Source organism: Pteropus medius, unplaced genomic scaffold, assembly GCF_902729225.1.
Source record: "Pteropus medius unplaced genomic scaffold, Ma_sr-lr_union100, whole genome shotgun sequence".
NCBI lineage: Eukaryota > Metazoa > Chordata > Mammalia > Chiroptera > Pteropodidae > Pteropus > Pteropus medius.
Window position 1 is genome coordinate 7444851 of NW_024347790.1, and position 21866 is coordinate 7466716.

General features: G+C 34.4%; 1 protein-coding gene across 2 annotated transcripts in view; it reads left to right on the forward strand.

Annotated features, from left to right (window-relative positions):
- Nucleotides 1-21866, forward strand: part of SPAG6 (sperm associated antigen 6) — a 56044-nt gene that overhangs the window by 24331 nt on the left and 9847 nt on the right. For both annotated transcript variants that reach the window (XM_039877560.1, XM_039877559.1), the window contains exons 5-8: nucleotides 9755-9960; nucleotides 10818-10991; nucleotides 12141-12293; nucleotides 14724-14915. In XM_039877560.1, the coding sequence (XP_039733494.1) occupies nucleotides 9755-9960; nucleotides 10818-10991; nucleotides 12141-12293; nucleotides 14724-14915 (725 nt within the window). The remainder of the gene's footprint in view (nucleotides 1-9754; nucleotides 9961-10817; nucleotides 10992-12140; nucleotides 12294-14723; nucleotides 14916-21866) is intronic.

Genomic DNA, 21866 nt, shown 5'->3' on the forward strand with positions numbered 1-21866 from the left:
CAATAGCCTGGCCGGAAGTGTGAGGAGGGAGGAGCCACGTCAGTGTTTTGTGAGAATGGCCTTCCATATTCGGGCTCAGAATAAGTTTTAAGTGTTTAGTTTGGAAGCTTTAACTAAAAATGCTGTCTCTTGTGAACTGGACCTCTTGTAAATTTGGGCTGTTATTAAGCCTGTCAAAGAAGAATGCATTTGACTAGGTGTTCTAAAAAACATTTTAGTTATTAATATAATTGTCATATTATAGATGGGGAAACTGAAGTAGAGAGGTTAAAGGATGTATTCTGGTCATTCAGTACTTTATGGTGGAACCACTTGGCAATTACTCAAAACCTTTTAGAGATTTTTCATCCTTATAGTGTGAGAAAGGAAAGTGTATAAGAGCTCATCATTCTTCGTTTTAATCTCCCTGTATTTGAAAGTCTTGCCAGATACCTCTGTTTTTAATCCCTGATGGCTGGTTTCCACATGTGTGACTATTCTTTCTCCTATAGACCTGATTTATGTCCTTAGGACCTAAATCAAGTGAGAAATTTCCATTCCAGCTTAGTAGCAGTTAGGAGATGAAATTGCAGTGGCCAAAGATGAGTAGTGCTTCTAGGAACTGGCTGACTTGGAAGCTGTAGAAACATTTAGTAGAGTGTATCCTATTTATTAAATAGATAACGTAATGAATGAATCCAGACAGAGCTGGCGGCCTGATTATTTTCTTCCTAGTATAGAATGATGAAATGATTAAAGGAGAAAATAATTTTAAAATTCTGAATTTTTATAAATATTCTTTCCATACCACTCCTATAACCTAAATTGTGTGGAACAGGCTTAGGAAGCAGTAATTGGCTAAAAAAATTCACATGTTAGTGACAAATACCTAAGTTAACTAGGGATTTTGTATTGTATGTCTTTGAGTGAGGATGGACAGGAGAAGGAGACTAGAGCCTGGAAATTACAAACTATTTTAAAAGCCCTACAGGTAACTGTCTTTGTAGATGCCTGTAGATAATGTTGATTTCTGTATCATCTTTTTCTTTTTATAACTTATTTATCTTGGAGGGGTTGAGAAACAAGCATGGAGGCAGATGATATATATGAGATTATACCTAGTTTGAGCCTAAAATTTATTTCTGTAAATATTCTTCTATTTATATAGGTGTTGGTGAAAAAAGATAAAGTGAAAAATAAATGTCTCTTCTGTGTTCTTTGGGCATAGAAGCCAAATGTGTTACACAAAATAACATTTTAATGATAACTTTACTCAGTACTTACCTAATTTGTTAGTCATTTTTAGGGTTAGTTTGTATGCTAGTAAAAAAAAAATGTTGTGAATTTTTCTATATTTTTATTTGTGATTTTTAAAGTTACAAACTCCTGGTTAATAAAATTTTCTGAGAGGTATTTTTTTTTGGCATTTAAAAAAATCATAATATGGAACAATAAAATATAATTCTGTAATCTTAGATCCCTAAGTCACTGAGACCGAAAACTTTGTATGAGGCTAGCAAACAATTTATCATCATCATCATTGCAATCATCAAAAGTATTCGAGACACTTAGCCCTCTACCCCACACAATATTTCCTATACCTGATGGCACCTAATGTTCTTTTAGTCTGAGGCCTTGTTTTCCGTTTTATGCAAATACCTGTGCAAGAAATGTCACTAAATGTCTATGTGCTGAGTGGATAAAGAACAGGGTGTTTATATCCTAGTGGTTTTGTAAATCAAGTCTGAACAGTTCATCATAACATATTTTTGAGTCTGAACAAAATTGTTTCTCGAACTGGTTTATTTCTCAGTCACTAGTGTATAAGTCCTAACTATAGCGTACTTCACTGAAATTTGAAAGTACTCCAATTAAGTATTTCACAAACATCTAGAAGAGAATTTAGCTATTAAAAGCTTAGGACTTTGTTAGCATAAGAATTGTACTTTGAAATAAGTCATGTTCATCTTATCTTACCATAAATTTTTAAATTCATAGTTGACAGGAAAATAGTTGCTGTACATTTACCATGTTATCTGATAATTTTGTACAGTTAATTTTGGGGGCTTACTTTGCTCTTATCTGTGGTTTTAGATGAATGAACCAGCTTGCTATAAAAATGTAGTATAAGTTAATTGCATCAAAGCATTCTGCTCAAGAAAGGAGCTTCGGCCTTGAAGAGGTATTAACTGTAGCTATTTAACCATTTGTGTCAATATTCTATTACTAGTCGTAGACTATTTCTCTGTATCTCCTTTGATTTCACACCACAATTTTACCAATGTGGTAGCCATTGGTCACATGTTACTATCGCATACTTGAATTGTGCCTAGTGCATGTGAGGAACTAAGTCTTTAATTGCATTTACTTTTAATTAATATACATTTAAAATTGATAATCAATTATTGGAACACTATTAGGCAGGATTGGAACAACTTGGATATGTGAATCTATTTTTTCAACTGTAAACTTTTGAAATCTAAATAGAGATTATTTCCAATGAAAATAGGCAGATGAATCAAGACACGCTTTAAGTGCAAAACATACACTGCATTTCTCAGACTTGTATGACAAAAGAATGTGAGCTATCTCATTAAAATTTTAAAATATTAATTGCATGTTGAAATTATAATATTTTGTATGTGTTGTTAAATGGTGTATATTATTAAAATTGATTTTGCCTATTTTTAAGTGTGGCTTCTAGAAAATTTTAAATTCTATATGTGGCTCATGTTCCTAGTGGACAGCACTGATTGAGAATTACTGTGCCTGCGCTTTGTAGTTATTTGTTAAAAGGCAATATAGTGGCAATGCCGTGGTCCCAAAATATCAAACCTAATATTCACGTAGCCCAACTGTAGAATGCAGTAAGTTAAGGAATATGGAACTAAAAATGCCATTTGGGGAGAAATAAATAATGATTTGACTTCAGGCAATCACTTACTTGATGTAAGAGTTAAAATAAACTTTATAAGGTAAATGGCCAAACTGCCAGCCTCACACATTGTCGATGGGGACATATGCTGATACATCCCCTTTGGGAAACAATATTGCAGTGCATATTAGGTTGACCTACATGAAATTACCTATGTTTGACTGGTTTTGACTTAACGAAAACAGCGGTTTCATGTGGTTTAATCTACAAATATCAAGAACCTCAAAAATGTCTACATTCTTCCCTTCAGTAATTTCACCTCTGGGCTTCTATCTTAAGCAAATACGCACATGTGCACATACACATATGTATGCATGTTTGTATAACCTGTGAAGTTATGTATGTATGTGTGTATGTATGTATGTATGTATGTGTGACCCGTAGAGGCTAGCCCCCAAGATGCCCCTCATTAATCCTGGGTTCTGGTATTCACACCCTCGTATAGTCCCCTCCAACACTGGTCCGTGTGACCACTAGAATACCACAGAAATGATGGTATGTCACATCTAAGAATAGATGACCAGCTATAAAAGATTAAGGCTTCTGTCATAGGGTCCCTTTCTCTCTTTCCCCTCCTCCCATCCTGCTTTCTCATTACTTGCTCTGGGGAAGGCTAGCTGCTATGACAGGAGGACACTTAAGCAGCCTATGGAAAGGCCCATACGGTGAGGAACTGAGATCTCCAACAACCAGCAAGACTTGAGCTTCCCAGCAATTAGGTGAGTGAGCTTGGAAGTAGATCTTCTAGACCCAGTCGAGCCTCAGATAATGACAGCCCCGTGTCGATTGCAGCCTAGTGAGAGGTCGTGGTCCCAGATTCCCGACCTATAGAAACTATGAAATAATAAAATGTTTCTTTCCTATTTTAAGCAGCTAAGTTTGCTGTGATTTGTTACACAGGAATAGATAACTAAACCAGCTGTAAACAGATGGGTTAGACAAAAATCTATACAAATTACTTCTACTTTGGAAGTGACATTCCTAAAATTATACTAGAGTATGGTCAGTATATAACCAGTTTTGGCAATTGCAACACCATATTTGTTTTGACTATAATTTCTCCAAATCATGAAAAATGTGGTTGAATGGGGTGACTGATTTTTACAACATAGGAGTAACATCATAAGTGGTAGCTAGATTTTAAGTATATTTTAACCTGCGTTATTTCAAAAAGGTTTTGAAGTGACATAGCTACATATTTTATAGCTGGAAGCAAAACTCGCCTATTTTTAAACTGATAAACAGGGCCACCTAAGAGCAAAGAAATAATGATTCATTTTTTAAACATTTTTTAATGAAACAAATAAAATAACTTTTTGTAGGGTTTAGGAATAGTGAGTTAAAACAAGTGTTTGAAAAAAAACAAATTAAAAAGCAATAAAGTTAAACAAAATTAGAATTCCTGAGGCGTTTGATTTGCCTGATTATTTTTGAATTAGTGTGCTAAACACACACTTCCTTCCTTCATTTATTTTTTGGAGAGTCTCTTCGTTTTGAGTACTTTTTATGAGTTCTCATGATGGATAAGTTAGTTTTGCTGACATTTTCTCCTACAGCTCCATTGTGAACAGAAAAATTAGGTATCATGTTTAGATTAATCTTTAAGTTTTTCTTCAAATTCTCAGAATTCTCCCCAGAATTTTCTTATATAACCACTCGAGTGATTTTTCCTTTATGACTCAAAAACATGAGTGCAAGAATTAAAGGTGGACAGAACATCATCACCCTTCCATACCCAGGAAGCCCTCCCCCGACCCCCAGCACAGGCCGTTTTAGAAGGTGCGAGGTTTAAGCCCAAGTTGTAAAATGGCGGCTGTAGGCAGGAGCTGGCCCACAGATGGATGCATTTTATTTGGCCTGCAATATGTTGTCTCGCACAGCGTTCTTAAAAAGTTGCCTACCTTAAAAATCGGGCCACGTCACATTAAAATCAAACTTCTGGCTTCTTTTGAAAAATCAAAAGGTCTGACAACAGTAGGCCTATATCCCTAAGCGGCCATACTGGGCTGAGGCCGATTAACTGCTGTTTGTAGCTGGTGCCTACGCGTTTCCGGTTTACTGCTGGTCTCCCACTGGGTATTTTTCTTACACCCTTTGGCTTCACTTATTCTACTTGTTTGCCTGGGCCTCGTGAGACATTTCAGTTTACCACTCCAGATCTACACAAACAATTAGCCATAAATAACAGTTAAGAGGCGGGGTTGAGGCTGTTGTGAGCACTATTAAAGCAAAATTACTTTTGCCTCATTTCCCTAGTTTTACCTGTTACAGTCAAGCCTATTATACTCTGCTGGGCATTTCTGTGTGCGTTCTTCAAGTCAGCGTGAAATCATTTCTAACATTCCATTCGTCAGCTTTAGATAGCATTAATTTTATAAACAATATTGATCTTAGAAGTCCACCCTTTTACCCATGTCTCTCTGTTTTAAAATTAAATCTAAAGTTATACTGAGCTTGTTTTGATTATGCTAAATTGAAGATTTTGATGCATTTAAACAGTAACGCTTCACATCTTAATGTTAGTGAGAGAGCACTTCAAGTCTTTATTTTGTTAAGACCACGCCTACTCCCCCCGCCCCCCGAAAAAACAAAAACAAAAACAAAAGCCCAAGTCCTGAGAAAAGCATAGAATAAAATTCTTAAGAAAAAGCAGCTGTGTGAGAAGCAAAGCTGTCACCCAAATTTTTCACGTTCTTAATATTCAAAGAATTGCATGCACATAGGCCTCATAAATGTTGTTAGAAAGAACCATGGAAAAACTGAGAGGCAGAGAGAAGTATGATGGGACGACCCCACCAGCACAGAGGAGGCTGCCTCAGTTCCTCCACTGGACAACGAGCTATTTATGAGGCCCAATAGAACTAGTTACTCCTTTACTGAAGATAGCTGACCATCAAATCTGAGGACTGTATATTCAATCGTCTACATGTATGCAACAAATGGCTTTTATTATTATTTATGAATAAAGAAGATGCCATTAATAGTTTATTCTGACAATTTGTAATCTAAAAAATTGTTAAAAATGAAGCATAACCCTTAACATTAAAAAAATGTAATGCTTTAACTTAAACATAATAAGGGCATGGATTAAGGCAAGAGGGAAAGTGTGAAAAAGCCAATAGATAATATTTCTAGTGTATATTAGTAATTCTTCAAAGAATACTTATACACCCTTTCCTAATATTTTCTTTAAAGGAGACATATTCATATTTCTTTTACTTTTTAGAAAAATATAATCATATTGAAGACAATTTGGCAAATAGAAAAGGAAAATATCACTAATAGTATCATCAACCCGATAGTGACAAATCCTGTTAATATGTTGGTATATCGTATAGACTTTTTTCTCTGCATTTTTCTTGGCACAAATACTTCTAATCTTGCTTATTAACAGTATATGATCATGTCACTTGTTGCACAATAGAAGGTGTATTTTTAAAAAATTATCTTTTTTGAAGATCCACTTAAAATTTAAAACAAGGCTAAAATCTTTTCAAAGATATGAAAGATAAATTCCTTGGCTCCCTGCTTGTTTTCCAAACCTTTGATGAACATCTAAGTCTGTACATATCAATCTTTGATTTCATAAGCATGATAATTAATTGAATCAAAGCTCATTTCAAAATTAGAATTTTAATATGAACTCTTGAAATTTCCCCCAGGAGATGTGATTTTTAAATGTATCGGAATTTTGTATGTGTTTTGATTATTACTCCTTCTTTTAGAGTAGGAAAGTACAGGAAAAATAGAAAAAGGGACAAGTAAGTAAGGTGGGAAAAACTGCCTGAAATGGCACCCCTGCATATATTTTCACCAGACACTCCTCAGACGTGACTCCTAGCTCCGCTCCGTACTTCTAGTGAGTGGTCTGTTTGTATATTCACCCTGAGCAAAGTCTTCTAGAACAGAACAGTGTTTTACTCTATTCTGCTCCCCAACATCTAGCCAAATTTCTAGCATGTAGTAAGCGTTTAACGAACTCTCAGTGACTAGAGAGAGGAAAGTATGCCCATACACTGAGCACATGAGAGGACAGAGTTACATCAGGATGCTTTTGGCTATAAGTTACAGAATATCAACTACAAGTGGCTTAAACCATAAAGACACTTTTTTATTTCACATGACGCAAAGTTCAGAGTCAGGGCATCTCCAAAGCCGGTTATGCAGCTGAACAGTGTCATGGACGACCCAGATGTTTTTCATTTTCTGTACTCAGCCATCCTCAGCATATTGGTGATTTCTTCTGTTATAGTAGCAAGATGGATGTAGGAGTTCCAGATGTCATTTGCAGACATGACCATGTCCAGCAAAGATGAGGCAGTGTTTCCTCCTGTATATTTCTGTTTATGACAGAGGAAAGCCTCTCACAGATGGTTTTAGCTGACTTCTACTCAGGTCCCATTGGCCAGGATTGGTTCACGAGCCCATCCATGGCTGGCAAAGGCTATTGGGTTGACACCAACAGTCAGTGGCACAGAAATGCCAGAGGAAGCATTGGTAGGGAAGAGGAGAAAGATATGCTGTAGGAGAAAGAGTAGTGACAGAGGTAGACTGAAAGAGTTAGCCTGTGGTATGTGTAATACAATATGTTGTGCATTATTTAGGCCTATATTGTATCCTTACCTATATATACTACACTATCCTATACCTAGTGTATATGTATGAGGATAGTAGAACAATATCATTTAAAAAATATGTGCCACCCAAGAGCAGATGCCAGCTTCATAGGACAGTATAAATTTAGATACGCTAAGTACATGAAATCACAAGTACAAAACGGCTCCGCCCAGGCCACGACTTTGGGAACTTCGTTACCTTCGTGGCAAATCTTTCTCCAGAGCCATCCCCAGCTTTCCCCACATTTAACATCACTACTCCAGAGAGAACAGAAAACAGGTTAGGGTAGGATAGTGTAACAAGTCAGAAGAACAGAATTTGCTTCGTTGTTAACATTCTGGAGTTCAGGGAAAAGAGGATATGGCAGTCTGTTATTCAATGGAAGAATAAAATGTGTGGGGATTACAAAGAAAACAGATTGTTTTTTAAAGAGACAATTTTTTGTTAATAGTACTCTTAAATAGTTATAGTTTACTACATATTCTTTACTCTTATAAACTATTTATAAAAGTGATAATACATAAATAGATGAACTAACTAACCCTTAAACTCTCTTGAAGCAAAATGCTCAGCCCACCACATATATTCTAGATGCTGCTTTAGATATGTACATATAACACTGATGTTACCATACAACACCTGTGTACTTTGGGCTGGACCGAATCAATATGTCAATTAATGTAACATATGAAAATTATATCTAGAAATTACATATAATATCATGCTTTATGTTTCTTTCATTTCCCTTGGATGGGGTTGGGGAAGAGAGAGAACCACTGATCTCTTGTTTCCTGTTTTACCTGCTGTCTTGTTGGTCTTCAGGCAATTGAGGTAGAATCACAGAGGTGCTTCTGAGGAAACTGTTGATATTCTAGTCTGTTGTCTGTTGCTGTTGTTGTCTTTTTTTTTTTTCTTTTTAAAACTATTTTCATATTTCACACTAGATTTAAAAATTGAAACACATTTGCTAATAAATGTAGTATTAATTTGTAGAAGCCTGTCATCTGCATCAGATTTGAAAGTGTCTGGCACATAATAACATTTCATTAATACTTGGTTAATGCTAGAATGAATGAGATGTTTACATAATATTGGGACCTCTAAATAATTATAATAATTTAAGGAAAACAAATATTGGATGCTAATCTGTATATTTTAACATTATTTCCTGTTAGAAAATGTGATATTATCAATTTTTTTGAAAAAGTTAACACCACATTTTCTTTAAAGACTTTAAGTGATAAGCTGTAGAGATAGTTTGGCTCTTAAGACATAAATTGTCAGGGCACTACAAATCTAGGCAAATGAGAACATAATTTGAAAGGAAGAGATTATAGAAATGGGTATGTGTGATTCAGTAAGAGAGGCCATGAATACAATGAAAGTAGAATCTATAACTATGTATTGTGTTTGATGCTTTTCAAAATATATTTTTTATATATATATTTTATATGGGTCTGCCAGCCTGTCTCTCATTATCTATAACTTAAAATGTTTTATTTTTATAGCTGTTATTTTTGGGCACACGAGTAAATCACATGTATATTCAAAAGATGTTTATTTCTGACATGTAAAATGGTTGATAAATTTATTCCTTTATTTAAACATTAACATTTATATATATTAAAATATGTCGTTCAGTCGTAGATCTCATTTTTTAAAATGTTTTTATATGTACAATAAAAATGTACCTTTTTATTTTGTATAAAAATTTAAAAAATCTTTTGAAAGTCCTATAAGATGAAAGGAATTTAAAAATCAACATTATTGGCACAAGATTCGTGTTAATGTTTACTCATGTAAATAGCACAAAATACTGCCTAATTAGTGTGGTTGGTAAATTTTTGGTACTTTAATTTTCTCTGTTATTGTAAACCATGCATAAAATGCTTGCCTATTGAGAAGTGCAGAATTGTCAGAGCTTAAACAGCTGACATCTGCTTACGCTCTTAAAAAAAAAAAAAAAGAATAATAAGCCATTTCAGCCTAATCTACCTCAAATGTGTTCATGTAAATGGAGGTCCATCTATTGACCTGTATTCTTTTCAGCTTGGGATTGGTCCACATGGTTTATGAAACCAGGAAAGCTGATTTGAAATGCAGATGTCGAGACAGTGAAGTACACCCTCCCCTTTTTTCTTTGCTGTATCTGTCAGGGTGAAAAATGGCTTGCACAAGGGTCAGTCACCCATACTCACTTAATTACTTTTCTTGGACCCACAGAACTGTCACAAGCTGTGGTGGATGCGGGAGCGGTTCCTCTTTTAGTGCTCTGTATCCAGGAGCCAGAAATTGCTTTGAAAAGGATTGCTGCTTCGGCCCTTAGTGATATTTCAAAGCATTCTCCGGAGTTAGCACAGACAGTAGTGGATGCAGGAGCTATTGCTCACTTAGCCCAGATGATCCTGAACCCTGATGCTAAATTGAAGGTATTTAAAAATAAGTTAAAACACAAACCAGTCTTCTGTTAATCTAAGAAAATGGAAATGTGCCTAGATTAATATTATACATTTAAAAATAATTAGTAAATTATCATTGAAAACATGTCACTATATTATGTATTTGGTCTTTTAATATGTGAAAATTATGCTGTAAGACATGACTGGGGAAAATATGTGTAATGCTAAGAATTAGAAGTAGCCTCAGTATTAACGTTAATCATTAAAATCAGGAATCACATAATGATTTCGAATCTTAGGGTAGGAAGGGACTAATGATTTTCTAGCTCACACTATTTAAATTTCTTATGAAAATCATATTTAGTCTTTTTTTTATAGCTTTCTAAAATCTGATTTTCAGTTAACAATCACCAATTATACTTTTGTATTCTAATAGTTATATCCTACAAGGTTTTTAAATTGTTAATATTAACTAAGCAATGGAAAGTTCTTCGAAATGTTGTCATTCATCATGCCCAAAATAAGATGTTAGTTCTGCTTGATCTTTTTTGTGCTACATTACCACATGTATTGTAAATTAACAATTTAAGTATTACATAATTAAGAAGCAGTATTCATCTTTGATCATTTGTGATAGAGATTTAAATAGTACATAGAAGCTAAGACATTTAATTTGGAAATCAGAGCATTTAAGTAGAGTATTTAGGTATAAGGCTAGGATGTAAAAGTCTTGAGACTTCAGAAATCTTAGGTTATATTAGGTATGCAATTGTTTTTCTCTTTTTATAAAAAAAAATTGACTATGTATAAAGCCCTTTAAATTATATCTGAACTCCGCAGTGGACTCTACGTAATGTTTTTTATTTTGTTTTTTTTTTGCTTAACAGCGTCAAGTCCTTTCAGCGCTCAGTCAGGTTGCAAAACATTCTGTGGATCTGGCAGAAATGGTAGTTGAAGCAGAGATTTTTCCAGTTGTACTTACCTGTCTGAAGGACAAAGACGAATACGTGAAGAAAAATGCTTCTACTTTAATTAGAGAGATTGCAAAACATACACCTGAGGTAAAACAACAACAACAACAACAACAACAACAAACCCCCAAAACCTTTAAATACAATAATACTAATTTTTGTTTTTAAGTAAAACATAAATGTATATACAGGACCCAAGTACTCTACTGCATGATCTGGTTAGATCAGGGTTTCTCATCCTGAGAACTATGGACATTTGGGTTAGATAATTCTTTGTTGTAGGGGGTCGTCCTGGACACCGTAAGATGGATATGTAGCAGCATCCTTGGTCTTTGCCCACTAGATGCCAGTAGCACCCCTCCCCAAATCATGACAATCAAAAGTGTCTCCATGCATTGCCAACTGTTTCCCAGGGGACAAAAGTGCCTTCCCCTTGAGAACCACCAGGTTATAACCATGGAGTTTGAGACTGAAATCTCGGTTTTTAATCATCTTCAGCATTCCGTTTCTAGATGATGAGGACTGTGGGGCTTTGTCCTTTTTGTCATTTTAGGTCAGCTGGGCATGGTGAGAGACCACCAGTCCCCCGCTCTAGCAGTAGCTCTTACATGGTGGTTCCCGCTCTGAGTGCTTAGATGCCAAAGGAACAGTGATGAAGGAAGCCTGGGTGGATTTTGAAGTTGTATATATTTTCTGTGTGTATTTTGACTGATCAGTTTTATTTCACTAAACTTTAAAGTCCTCATTCTTTATTTCACCTAACATCTTTACTTGGTTGAGATTTTTCATGATTGAAGTGTAATCAGCTAGTAATCACTGCTTGCAAACAGGGATAATTAGGCTAGAATATTTCAAGTCCCACATTGTCTTTCAACATTCAATGATTAATCTCCTTCATATTCACACATTGTGCTTGGGGCTTTCACTAGTTAGCTAGTTATGAACTAGTCCTAGGCATCATGTCTAGATGAGGAACTCTGACATCCATTATAATAGGGGTAAAAGTTGTACCATTGATGCACGAAAAATTGAAACACTGAGTATATTTGTACATTCAAAATGGCAGAATTATTATGTTTGTATATTTCTTTATTAAGTATAGTGATTTCGCTAAACCATATTTCAAATTTTACCAGATGTGTTTAGGTCCCAGGTAAAGAAGTTTGGCAGCACTAAAGTAATATTTAAAGATCATCTTATGCTTCACGGTCACAATGACCAGTTCTCCTTCTCTCTCAGCTTTCCCAGTTGATAGTTAACGCAGGGGGAGTTGCTGCCGTGATTGACTGCCTTGGGTCCTGCAAAGGCAACATCAGGCTGCCTGGCATCATGATGCTTGGCTACGTGGCGGCTCATTCTGAGAACCTGGCAATGGCGGTGATCATTTCCAAGGTTTGTTCCTGTTCAGTTTTCTTCTCGTTATTGCAGTGAGATAGATTCTAAGACGGAACCACAGATGAATACTCTCCCATAGAGTATAGAATATAACTGACCGGAGTGAAAGAAACCTGAAGAATTTTTCAGCTTGTTTTCAAGGCTAATTAGGAAGTTTCTGAGAGCAATGCTATTGAAGTAAAGTTTACTTTGCTGCAGTTTAAAGTTTTACTTAGTATTTAATATCAACAAAGTATCAGTACCTCTGCATGTTGGTATTATCTGTATTAAAATATTCAATGTATTTGTATCTTGAAGGGTTGACTGTACATATTTACAAACATGTAAAGCGTACTTTGATTCAAGACAATTGTTATAGATGACGTGCTCGGTAGTCGTTTTCGCCGTTCTCATGGATCTCTCCATTCTCCCTTTCCTGTCGTTTGGGTAGGAGATGACAATGACGAGGGCATCCCTTTTTGTCCACTTTCTCTTCTTCAGCTTTCGATTTCTCTTTTCAGATGCAGGCAATCCTACATGTCGCAGCGCATGTCAGACAGCAATATTTTGTGTTCTCGCTCTGGGGATTTGGTCTCACCTCAATTTACAACTTAGTATTAACCCTTCATACAGTGTAGCCCTGGCACATAGTAGGTGCTCAAAAAATATTGGTTAAATGAGTATATTGATCTCCTGAAGAACACTTCAGAGGCTATGTGCTTAGTGTCTCTAGCAACCCTCTAGAATGCGGGTTTCTTACCAGCATAGAAAACCTGTTACTGTATGTTACACGGAAGTGTGGAACTTTTTTTTTTTTTTATCCTTTGCTAATCCTTAGAATAAAAAGGAGCCTCAGATCTTTATTTCCTACCTATTCCTTGATAGTTCTTTGCTTCTCCAGCTTTTTATCCCATGCTTTTCCTTTTGTTCTTCTATTACCAGAGACTGTGATAGCCACCAGAGCAGTGGTGCTGCTTTCTGAAGGGTCGCCGTGGGGATGTCCCCGGGAGTTTTGATTCTTGGTTCTTTTATGGATCATCAGAAGGCTTGCACATAGGAAGAATGATGAAAGAAGAAAGAGTTGCTTTTGCTTCCTATATTCCCTCCCCAAACCAACCAGGAGGCGCTCCCCTCCTTTGGTGCAGTGTTGCTGCTGGCCTCTCCCACCTAGTTGTCGCTCAGTTAGTTGAAGATCAAGGTGGCAGCAGCAGTCTGAGGCAAACCGCACAGTACTTTCTTTTCCCCACACAGTACTCTAAGCACATCTTCAAAGCATATTCGTGCTCCTTGTCTCACGTGGTATTCATAACAGCTGAGGCCTGTAAGTCAGAGGTTGGAGGGTCCGGGTGGAGGAGGCTGCTTTTCCTCCTGCTTCTTCAATCTTGATATGTCTCAGAATACGGACGTTCTGGAAAGTTGCCTCATTCTAAAGACAGGTCTGACCTTTTGTATTGGCAGACACACATTTTTAGTTGTAAAAAAGAAGCCAATGAAGAAATATGGCAGGTCTCTTCAGGAAATTGGTCTTAATAACCAAATTTAAAGGTTGAGGGACAAAAAAGTGTATATGATCATCTGGCCTTTGCTATGGTAGCATGACGATGTGACATTGACTTTTGTGGTACTAAATTTAAGGTGATAGTAACTATAGTCTCAAATTAGTTAGAAAATTATACAGAATCTGGAATTAGAATTTAACTTGGCTATTTGCTGCTTCTTCGGATGTATAAATTGTGATGTATTTGAGGCCCTTTAGTTACTTCTGTTTCAGTTATTTAGATAAAATTGAAGTCTACAGTGCAAAATATAAGTATGTGCTGTGTTACAAAAGTAATCATTTCCACTTTGACATTCAATCATGTTAAAATGGGCAAAACTATCATTTAAAAGTTAACCAAAATTCATGGAAATTTATTTACTCTTTCAAGAAAGGTTTTAGTGAATATATTTCATATAAAAGTTATGTAAATAGAATTCTTGCTCATATTATTAATTTGATGTTAGATCTATAGGAGTTATTTTGTTCTCAGATCTATTCTACTTAGTAAAAAGGAAATTTAAAAAGGTTTCTAAATTTACTCTTTTAACAAAGGAAAATTAAAGGTTTTAAAATCCTAAGCATTTTTGATTTGTCACAGTGGAATCTGGTTTTACCTAAATACTAGTTTGTGGCATCTGTTGTTTGGTTAAATGCCTCTCTCTCTATTTGGGAAAGTCTAGCAGAGATAGTCTTAGTTTAGCTGGATTGTTACAGATAATTAAAGTAAATTAGTTCTAGTCATTTTATCGACTTGAAAAATGATAGCCCCTGTGATGTGCTTATTTATTGAACCATTTAGGAAAAAAAGGATCAAGGCCAAAATGATTTCTTCTAACGTTTGAGAGACATGGAAGACTCTTTAATCCTGCTCTAGTTTCATACACTTGCTCTTTTGATCAACGCTGCAGGGTGTGCCCCAGTTGTCAGTCTGCTTGTCAGAAGAACCAGAAGATCATATTAAGGCTGCTGCTGCGTGGGCCTTGGGACAGATTGGGAGACACACTCCAGAGCATGCACGGGCTGTCGCAGTGACAAATACTTTGCCAGTTCTGCTTTCTTTGTACATGTCAGCAGAAAGCTCTGAGGATCTTCAAGTAAAAGTAAGCACTTAATTTTTAACTGTTTTATAAAGATTTGTTAGATTTTGACTCATTCTTAAAAATACGTAATTTAAAATGTTTTAATTTTCATTATGGACAACATTGTTTTTATGAGTTAAGAGATACAAATTCACCTGAAGAACTGAGGTGACTTCTTTGAAAATGAGTTATCCTTGTCTCTGAAAATGAACAGTACATTTTACAGAAAGTTCTCTGCAGGTGCAGTTTGTAAGACAGATGTCGCCTGCTACATTCCTGTCAACTTTTCTTATAGAACAGGAATGAAGAATAGAATTTTGGAATTAGAATGGGATGTCTAATGTAACTGAGTAGAGGATATTCCTGAAGCTATGACCTACCTCTCCTCACTCCACATCTGCCTGGGCTTTTAATTATATGTCTAATATTTGTTCCTTAAAATGTCCATAAGATTCACTAAAGTAAACATTTTTAAATATGCAGTTTTTAAAAAATCAAACTTTCTAAAAATATATTACTAGCTACTAAATGTCTGATTCATAAAACATAAAGTAGGATGAGTTGTTTAATAATTATAATATTTCAAAGAAAAAAAAGTGTTTCCAAGCATACTGACTCATTAGGAAAACATGTTACTTTTTGAAAGCAGCTTTTGGAATTGACTTGGATTGAAAGAAGTGCACAGAAAGCACAATAATTCAAAATAAAATTAATAACAGTAAGTTAAATTATACTTGAATTTTAATTAAAACAACAAATTAACAAATAAGAAAACGTATTTGCTGAAAAAACTTTAGGTGACATAATGAGGCAGGAAATTTATTAGAACTGTATAGTTCAGGGACTCTGTAAGCTATATATAGTGGATTGTTAATGATTAATTTATATCTTTATAAATTTTAAATTTTACAAAAATGAAATTATCTATATTTGGTTATGTTTACACGTTACTTCTCTATTTCTAGATCAGAGCGATGATTTGATAGACGGAGGGCTTCCTTTATATTTCTCCGATATTGACCGTGTTCCTTGCCAATGCTTGGTAGGGAGAGTAAGATTGGCCATGTGCTAAGGCTTTTTCCATTTAACAATTCTGTGATTCTTTGACTTTCTGGTTGAGAAACCACAATCCCATTTTCAATTTTGAGGTGTCCAAGACAGCTACTTTGCATATATGTAATTTTAACCTATGTCTGTAGTTCTCTTTTGGCTTCATATTTTTTTAACCCATGGTCATTATTGCCTTTTCTTCCTCCCTCTTCCCTCTCCCACCCCCCAAATTCCTCTTCTTCCCTCTACCTTCCTCCCCACTTCTCATCCTCCCTTGCCCTTTCCCTCTAGTGAGTTCAGTGACTGGGGCCACCTCTGCTGGGTTCCTATAGGCACGAGCTATGCTGCCCAGGATGTAATAATAATTGTGTTCAACTTTTATGTTGTCAACAGATAAATTATTAATATCCTGTAAAAAGTCTCTAGCACTTTCAGATTCTTGCATTTAACAACTTTTATTTTCTTGAAGTTTTAGAAATAAAGGAATACATAAGCTAGAGCATGAATAATCAGCAGTGGAGTCAACAGTAATTATAGCTGAGAAACCCTTACAAATAGTCTCTTAGATAGCACTATATACTTTTTACATACTACTAAGTTTATATATTTTGGTTTTTAATGACTTTTTTATGTTATGATATATAAAAATCACTGGAGTAAAATAAGTTTGAAAACTTCACTTCTTTAAGATAATTTTTTTGTGTTTTATTTTAACAAAGGTGATTTTAGTAAAACATTTAGGTTTACTAATAGAAGTTGAGGTTTTTCTGTCTGCATTTGATGTGATATTTACTTTCAGGAAACACACTGGGTATTAAAAAGTGGGATCTTTATCAATCGTTGTCCTGTTAGCAATCTCTCCAAGGCTTTAAGTCCATCCAAATGTTTTCTTATTGTAGGGACTTGGCCATTCTTTTTTCTTTTCTTCCCAAGGTCTCTTGGATTCTATCAGTTGTTTTAAAGACTTTAGGATGAAACTCCAAATCTGTTTGATTTGACATTGTCTCAGTAGGGAAAAATGTATTCAAGAGCTTCAGAAACTGTCTAATGGTATTTCTCAGTTGTAACTCTACGGCAGCTTTCAAATTACAAGGCCATGTTAAAGTTCATTTTGTCCCAAAGGCATGTCAGCTTCTGTAAGCATTCTCTAACTGGTTCTGATCCAAGAGAACCAATGAGCAGCCCCTTGGAATTTCTTGATATTTTCACATAGCCTTACTATCTGTCTGAGCCTATGTTCTTTCACATATCTTATAAAAAACTGAAAAAATAAATCTTTTATCTAATAAGCTTACCTATATATATTTTGAAAATATTCAGGCAATTACATTTTTCATTTGTTTTGATTTAAAGGCATCGTATTGAAATGTTTCATGTTAGTTTTGGCATTTGAATAAGTTCATTCTATCGCCTTAGTTATAAAACTATTTCTCAGATAATTATTTGATTTAAATATTGTATTCTTATCATGGTTGTTCCCCTTAAATTTTTAGTGGCTTTATTGAAACACAATTCATATACCATGTAATTTACCCATTTAAATTGTATAATTCAGTGGCTTTTAGTATATTCACAGAGTTGTGTAACCATCGCTACTATCTAATTTTAGAACATTTTCATTCCCCCATTAGCTGTATCTTCCCTGTCTAGCCCCAGGCAACCATTAATTTACTTTCTGTCTTTGTGTATTTGTCTCTTCTGGACATTTAATTTAAATGGAATCATACAATATATGTGGCCTTTTGTGCCTGGCTTCTCTCACAAAGCATAAGTTTCAAGTCTCATTCTTGTTACAGCATATATCAATATTTTGTTCTTTTTATTGCCAAGTAATATTCTACTGTATTTTGATAAATCACCTTTATCCATTCACCGGTTGACGCACAATTGGGTTGTTTCTACTTTTGGCTATTAGGAATAATGCTGCTATGAACATTACTGTACAAGTTTTTGCATGGAGAGATTTTTTTTTTTCTAAGTAGATACTTATGAGTGTAATTGCTAGCTCACATGATAACTCTGTTTAACAGTTTGAGGAACCACCAAACTGTTTTCTGATGTGAGCGCCATTTTATATTCCCACCAGCAGTGCATGAAGGTTCCAGTTGTCCATATCCTGGCCAACACTTATTAACTTTGTTTTTTGTTATAGCCATCCTAGTGGGTGTGAATTGATATCTCACTGTGTTTTTGATTTATATTTCCCTTGTGGTTAATGATACTGAAAATCTTTTCATGTGCTTATTGGCCATTCACATATCTTCTCTGGAGAAATGGTAATTAGACTCTTTGCTCTGTTTAAAAAAGGAAGGTATTTATCTTTTCATTATGGAGTTGCAAACGTTCTTTATATATTCTGGATACAAGTACTTATTAGATGTATGGTTTACAAGTATTTTCTCCCAATCTGGAGATTGTCTCATCACTTTCTTGATGGTATCATTTACAGCAAAACACTTTTAAGTTTTAGTGAAATTCAATTTTTGTATTTTTTTTCTTTTGTTACTTGTGCTGTTGGAGCCATATCTAAGAAGACTTCGTCTAACCTAAGGTCACAAAATGTATTCCTATGTTCTCCCTTCATTTAAAAAACTATATCTCTTTGGGCCAAAAAGCTTTTGGAACAAAATTAACTTTCGAATAAGAAACATTTAAGAAAAAATTTAAAGTTTTATTAAAGATCATCCATTAAGGAAAGCAACAATGAATAATTTTTATTATTCCTTCCTTTTTGTGAAGAACAATTGAAATGATATACTGACAATTTTATTTTGTTAATTATTATTCTTACGTGTGTTGTTTAGAGGTAAAATATAGTGTCGTTAGTCAGTTATGTGGTTTTTACAACAGCTTTAATCAGTGTGGACAGTTCTATAAAATAACAAAAATTGAGAACCATATGATTTCACTAATATATGGGATATAAAACTGAAAGCAATAAATGAACAAAACAAAAATGCATAGACACAGACAACAGTTTAGTGGTTACCAGAGGGAATAGGTGGGGGTGGGGTGGGAGAGAGGTAGATAAGGGTAAAGGGGGTCATATAGACAATGACAGAAGAAGGTTTGACTTTGGGTGGTGAACACACAATGCAATATACAGATGATGTATTATTGAATTGTACACTTGAAACCTATATAATTTTATTAACTGATGTCACTCAAATAAATTTAATGAAAAGAAAGCAATGACAGAAAAATGAATGAATATAGAACTGTGGATGCTATGCTAGTTTATAGGAAAACCAGGCTGAAAGTCAAGTTGTCCTAAATGTATAGCCTTTGACTCCTTCTCTGATATCATCATATATTATGTATGTCTAAAGATACACACTAGCTACTAAATGCAGTGACAATTAGCAAAATTCATAATCTGTTGTTCATTAGTTCAAAGTAAGATATCACTTGATTTACTGAGTTAAGTAAATAAAAGAGTTTGTTGATGCCATATAATTTCTGTACAATTCACAGTATGAAGTTATAAGAACTATTTTATTTTGCTCACAGCAATAAATAACCTACATAAGGCACAATTACTAAAGGCTGTCAAATTTTAAATCTAACATGTGACACAATCTTGTATGTAGAAAAGCCTACAGAATACACACACCAATACTAGAATTAATGAGTTCAACAAAATTAAAGGGTATAGGGTCAATATATCAAAATCAATTGTATTTCCACATGCTAATAATGAAGAATTCAAATATGAAATTATGAAAACAGTTTTATTCACAATGGCATAAAAAGAATAAATGACTTATGAATAAATTTAACAAAAGAAATATAAGACTTGTACACTGAAACTATAAACATTACTAAAAAATAATTAAAGAAAATCTAAATAAGTGGAGAGACATTCCACGTTCATGGATTGGAAGACTCAATATTGTTAGGATGGCAATACTACCCAAATTTATCTATGTGTTCAACACAATCTCTATCAAAATCCCAACTGTCTCTCCTACCCCCAAATTGAGAAGCTGATTCTAAAATTCACATGGAAATGCAAAGGACCCAGATTATTTAAAACAATCTTGAAAAAGGAGGACTTACTCTGCCTAATTTCAAAACTTAACAGAGCTACAGTAATTAAGATAGTACTGTACTTGCTTACAGAAAGACATATATATCAATGTAGTTGAGTTGAAAATCTGAAATAGACCCTTTTTCGGTCAATTGATTTTTTACAAAGGTGCCAAGGTGGTGTAACATGAAAAGGATAGTCTTTTCAGCAACTGGTATGGGATAATTATTATGTCCTCATTGAAAAATATTAATTTTGGACCCTTATTTCGTACCATACACCAGAATTAACTTAAAATGGATCATAGATACAATTATGAATTACGACTGTTTCTTAGAGAAAACACAAGAATAAAACTTTATGCCTTGGATTAGGCATTGATTTCTTAGATATGACACCTAAAGCATAAGTGATTTAAAAAAATTGATAAATTGCTTTTCATCAAGATTTAAAACTTATATGTTTCAAAAGAAACCATTGAGAAGAAAATGAGAAGACAAACCATAGAACTGGAAAAAATATTTGCAGATCACATACTTGAGAAAGGACTTGTATTCAAAATATATAAAGGGCTCTTACAACTCCATAATAACACAAATAACCCAAACATCAGACAAAAATTTGAATAGATATTTCACCAAAGAAGATATACAAATGACCAATCAGCACATGAAAAGATGTTAAACATCATTAGTCACTAGGGAAATGCAAATTAAAACCATAATGAGATATTACTCCATACCCACAAATGACTAAAATTAATAAGATGCACAGTAACAAGTGCTGACCATCGTGTGGAGAATCTTGAACCTTCTTACATTACTCTTGAGAATGTAAAGTTACATTGAAAAACAGTTTGGCAGTTTCTCAAAATGTTAAACATAAATTTACCATTATCACCCAACAACTCCATTCCTAGGTATCTTCCTAAAAGAAATGAAAATATTTGTCTACACACAGACTTGTGTATGCATCTTCATAGCAGCATTATTCATAGTAGCTGAAAGTGTAAACAACACAAATGTTCATCAACTGGTGAACAAATAAATAAAATGTGATAAATATGTATGATGGAATATTATTTGACAATAAAAGGAACAAAGTACTGATACATGCTATAACATGAATGAACCTCAAAAACATTATACTTAGTGAAAAAGGTCAGACTCAAAAGTTCACATATTGAATGATTCTATTTACGTGAATTGTCCAGAAATGTCAGATTTATAGACAGAAAGTAGATTAGTACTTGCCTGGCGATGGTGAGGATAAGTGGGGTGAGGGAATAGGGAATGACTACAAATGGGCATGCAGTTTCTCTCTGGGTTGATGAAAATGTTGTAAAATTAGATTGTGTTGATGGTTGCACAGCTCTGTAAATTTATTAAGAATCCATTGATTTGTGCACTTAAAATGAATTTATGGTATGTAAATTGTATCACAATAGAGTTGTTAAAAATTATAAGCACAGAAATTGACAAATAAACAAAATCTTAATTAATTAATATACTAATATTCCTTTCATAATGGGCAGTACAGCTGATTATTAATCATGACATACATTCCTATCTAGAAGTATGTAGTCATAAATCTAGGATATTTCTTGACAAAGGATAGTAAAGCTCAGTGAATTTCTAGCGTCATTAGAAGTTCAAATCCTCGAGAGTTCTTCGTTAATAACTTGACAGTACATCACCAACTTAGAACTGTTAAAATTAGAGCAAGGCTGTCTCCATGGTACAGTGAAAGTGATCTCTGCTATACTGTCAGTAGACTTTGTCACCAACAGTAGTTAAGTTAAATTTGTTGGCCTGTTAACGTCCCCATGATCTTAAGATGGTTTACAAAGATAATTAGGTTTGTTGGGAATAAAATTTCATTCCAACTTATGT